General features: G+C 15.2%; 2 protein-coding genes across 2 annotated transcripts; one reads left to right on the top strand and one right to left on the bottom strand.

Moving 5' to 3' along the window:
- Positions 1 to 249: 249 nt before the first annotated feature.
- PGSY75_0512000 (putative prefoldin subunit) lies at positions 250 to 1,192 on the top strand (the record flags this gene model as incomplete). Its single annotated transcript, XM_018784400.1, has 5 exons — positions 250 to 304; positions 442 to 512; positions 722 to 846; positions 952 to 1,012; positions 1,145 to 1,192. The coding sequence occupies 5 exons, from the start codon at positions 250 to 252 to the stop codon at positions 1,190 to 1,192; spliced, it is 360 nt and encodes a 119-aa protein (XP_018643055.1).
- Positions 1,193 to 1,403: 211 nt separating this feature from the next.
- Positions 1,404 to 2,004, bottom strand: PGSY75_0512100 (hypothetical protein; the record flags this gene model as incomplete). The annotated part of the gene is made up of 2 exons (XM_018784401.1): positions 1,404 to 1,479; positions 1,694 to 2,004. The coding sequence occupies 2 exons, from the start codon at positions 2,002 to 2,004 to the stop codon at positions 1,404 to 1,406; spliced, it is 387 nt and encodes a 128-aa protein (XP_018643056.1).
- Between the last annotated feature and the right edge of the window lie 568 nt (positions 2,005 to 2,572).

Here is a 2,572-nt window from a genome sequence, read left to right on the forward strand (position 1 = left end):
TTTTTTTTTTTTTTTTTTTTTTAATTTATAATTTTTTTTTTTTTTTTTTTTTTTTTTTTTTTTTTTTTTTTTTTTTTTTTTTTTTTTTTTTTTTTTTTTTTTTTTTTTTTCTTATTTAAAAAAAAAACCTTAAATAAAAATTTCAATATACAAATAACACTTATAATAAGAAAATAACTAGTTTGTGAATTTTATTCATTCCCGTTTTTTATATAAAAGAGTTTTTAATTATATAACAAGAAAAGAAAAATGTCTCAAGAAAAAATTAGTCAAATAATAAAAGATATTAGTGCTCTCAAAGCAAGTAATTTTTAAAAGGCTTAAAGAACTAAAGTGAAATGGAGATCGAAAAAAAAAAAAAAAAAAAAAAAATAATGACATATATATATATATTATATATATATATAAATTTATATTTATGTATATATTTTTACTTTGAAGGTTGTGAAAAAATTAATTCTCAACTAGATGAACTGATTACTCAAAAAGTGGAAAATGAAATGCTATTTGAAGTAATATATATAATATATATATATATATTTATTTATTTATTATATTAATTTATATATTTGTTCTATATAAAAACACAGATGACAAAATAAAAGAAGAACGTTCACTTATGTATCCGCATATTTCTTATGTCACATAATAAATATATTTTATATATATTATGACCTATACATATATACATATATATATGTATAATATTATTTTTATATAGGAAGTTAAAGTTTTATCAGACGACGCAGTGTTACATAAACTTGTTGGCTATGTATTAATAAAAGAAGAAAAACATAAATGTTATGATACAATATCAAGAAGGATTCAATATATTAATGCAGAAATGTAAGCACATAGTATATTGTGAAAATGAATTTATCAAATAAATCTGTTCTATTTCTTATGTGTTATTTTCCAAATAACTTTTTATTTTAACTTATTTTTTTATAGTGAATGTAGAAAGAAGATTCTTAGTAATTCGGAGGAAAAACTAAAAAAGCTATTTAGCGATGTAACTATAAAATAAGATAATATTAAAAAATAATTATGAGAATATATATATCAAAAAATTTTATTCATATGTATATAATATATATATATATATATATATATTTATTTATTTATTTATGTTTTCTTTTTATAGTTGGAGGCACACTCAGCACAGAGAAAAGTCCCCATTCCACAAGATTAAAATATATAAATGAATTATGATATACAAATAATGTGTTAAAAAAAAAAAAAAAAATAATAAGTTTGAAATGAAACATGAAAAAAGTATGGAAATAAAACAATATGAAAAAAATATTAAACACATTTCTTTCGACTTTATAAAATTTTAATTCTTTTTTTTTTTTTTTTTTTTTTTTTTTTTTATTATTATTTACATTATTTGTGAATTTTCCTTAATTTGAATATACTTCTCCCCTTTTTAGTTTTTTAATTTTTTCATAATCTATATTTTGAACTTTAAAAGCATAACTAAAAAAATAAATTAATTAAAAAAAATAATAATAGTAATGATTCAAAATAAGAACTTGTCACAAGTACGTAACAATGTGTATATGTATATATAAATATATATATATGTGTGTATATATGTATATATATATATATATATATATATATATATATATATATATATATATTCATTTTTCTTTTAATATATATATATATATTTTTCTTTTTTCCTTACGACATCATATTATTCTTCCTTACAAAATAATGCATCTTCTTCCAGTAGCCTCTTTTTTGAAAAGCTCTTTTTCTATGCCTTTTATCATTTCTTACCTTATTAAAAAGTAATACTTTCTTATTCTCATCTTTTATTTTGTCATCTCTCAATGATAAATATATATCATTAAAGAATACATAAGATGACATATTATCATCTAAGTTGGTAAGTTTTATTTTATTTTTTAAAAAACTATCCTTTAAAAAGAATTTTGACTTTACATCATGGACGTTTTTGATATTTCGAAGTACATTGTTAAGAATGTAAAACATTTTAAAAATATATATATATATATATAAAGAGAGATAAAAAATTAAGAGATTAAAAAGTTCACAAATTAAAAAAAAAAATATATATATATATATATATTATATATATATAATTAAAATATTTTAAATTTAAAACATATAAAAAAATACATCTTCAATTGTAACAATACTATATATTATATATATTATATATATATATATATATATATTTTTTTTTTTTTTATTTAATAGTAATAGGTATTCATACACACATATATTTTATTTGAAATAAATGATGTTAAAAATATTTAGTAATTTATTTCATAAGTTTTTTAAAAAAAATGAAAATCATCTCATGAACATAAGATCGTATATTTATTTTTGATTTAAAGAAGAAGAAAAAAAAAAAAAAAAAAAAAAAAAAAAAAAAAAAAAAATTTTAAATTTTTTTTTTTTTTTTATAAATTAAATATTTTATAAATATATTTTTTTTATAATATTTTTTTTTTTTTTTTTTTTTTTTTTTTATTTATTTTTTTAATTTTTTTTTTTTTTTTTTTTTTTTTTTTTTTTTTTTTTATATTTTTTTTTT

The sequence above is a fragment of the Plasmodium gaboni genome, chromosome 5 (genome assembly GCF_001602025.1).
Source record: "Plasmodium gaboni strain SY75 chromosome 5, whole genome shotgun sequence".
In the NCBI taxonomy this organism is placed as follows: Eukaryota; Apicomplexa; class Aconoidasida; order Haemosporida; family Plasmodiidae; genus Plasmodium; species Plasmodium gaboni.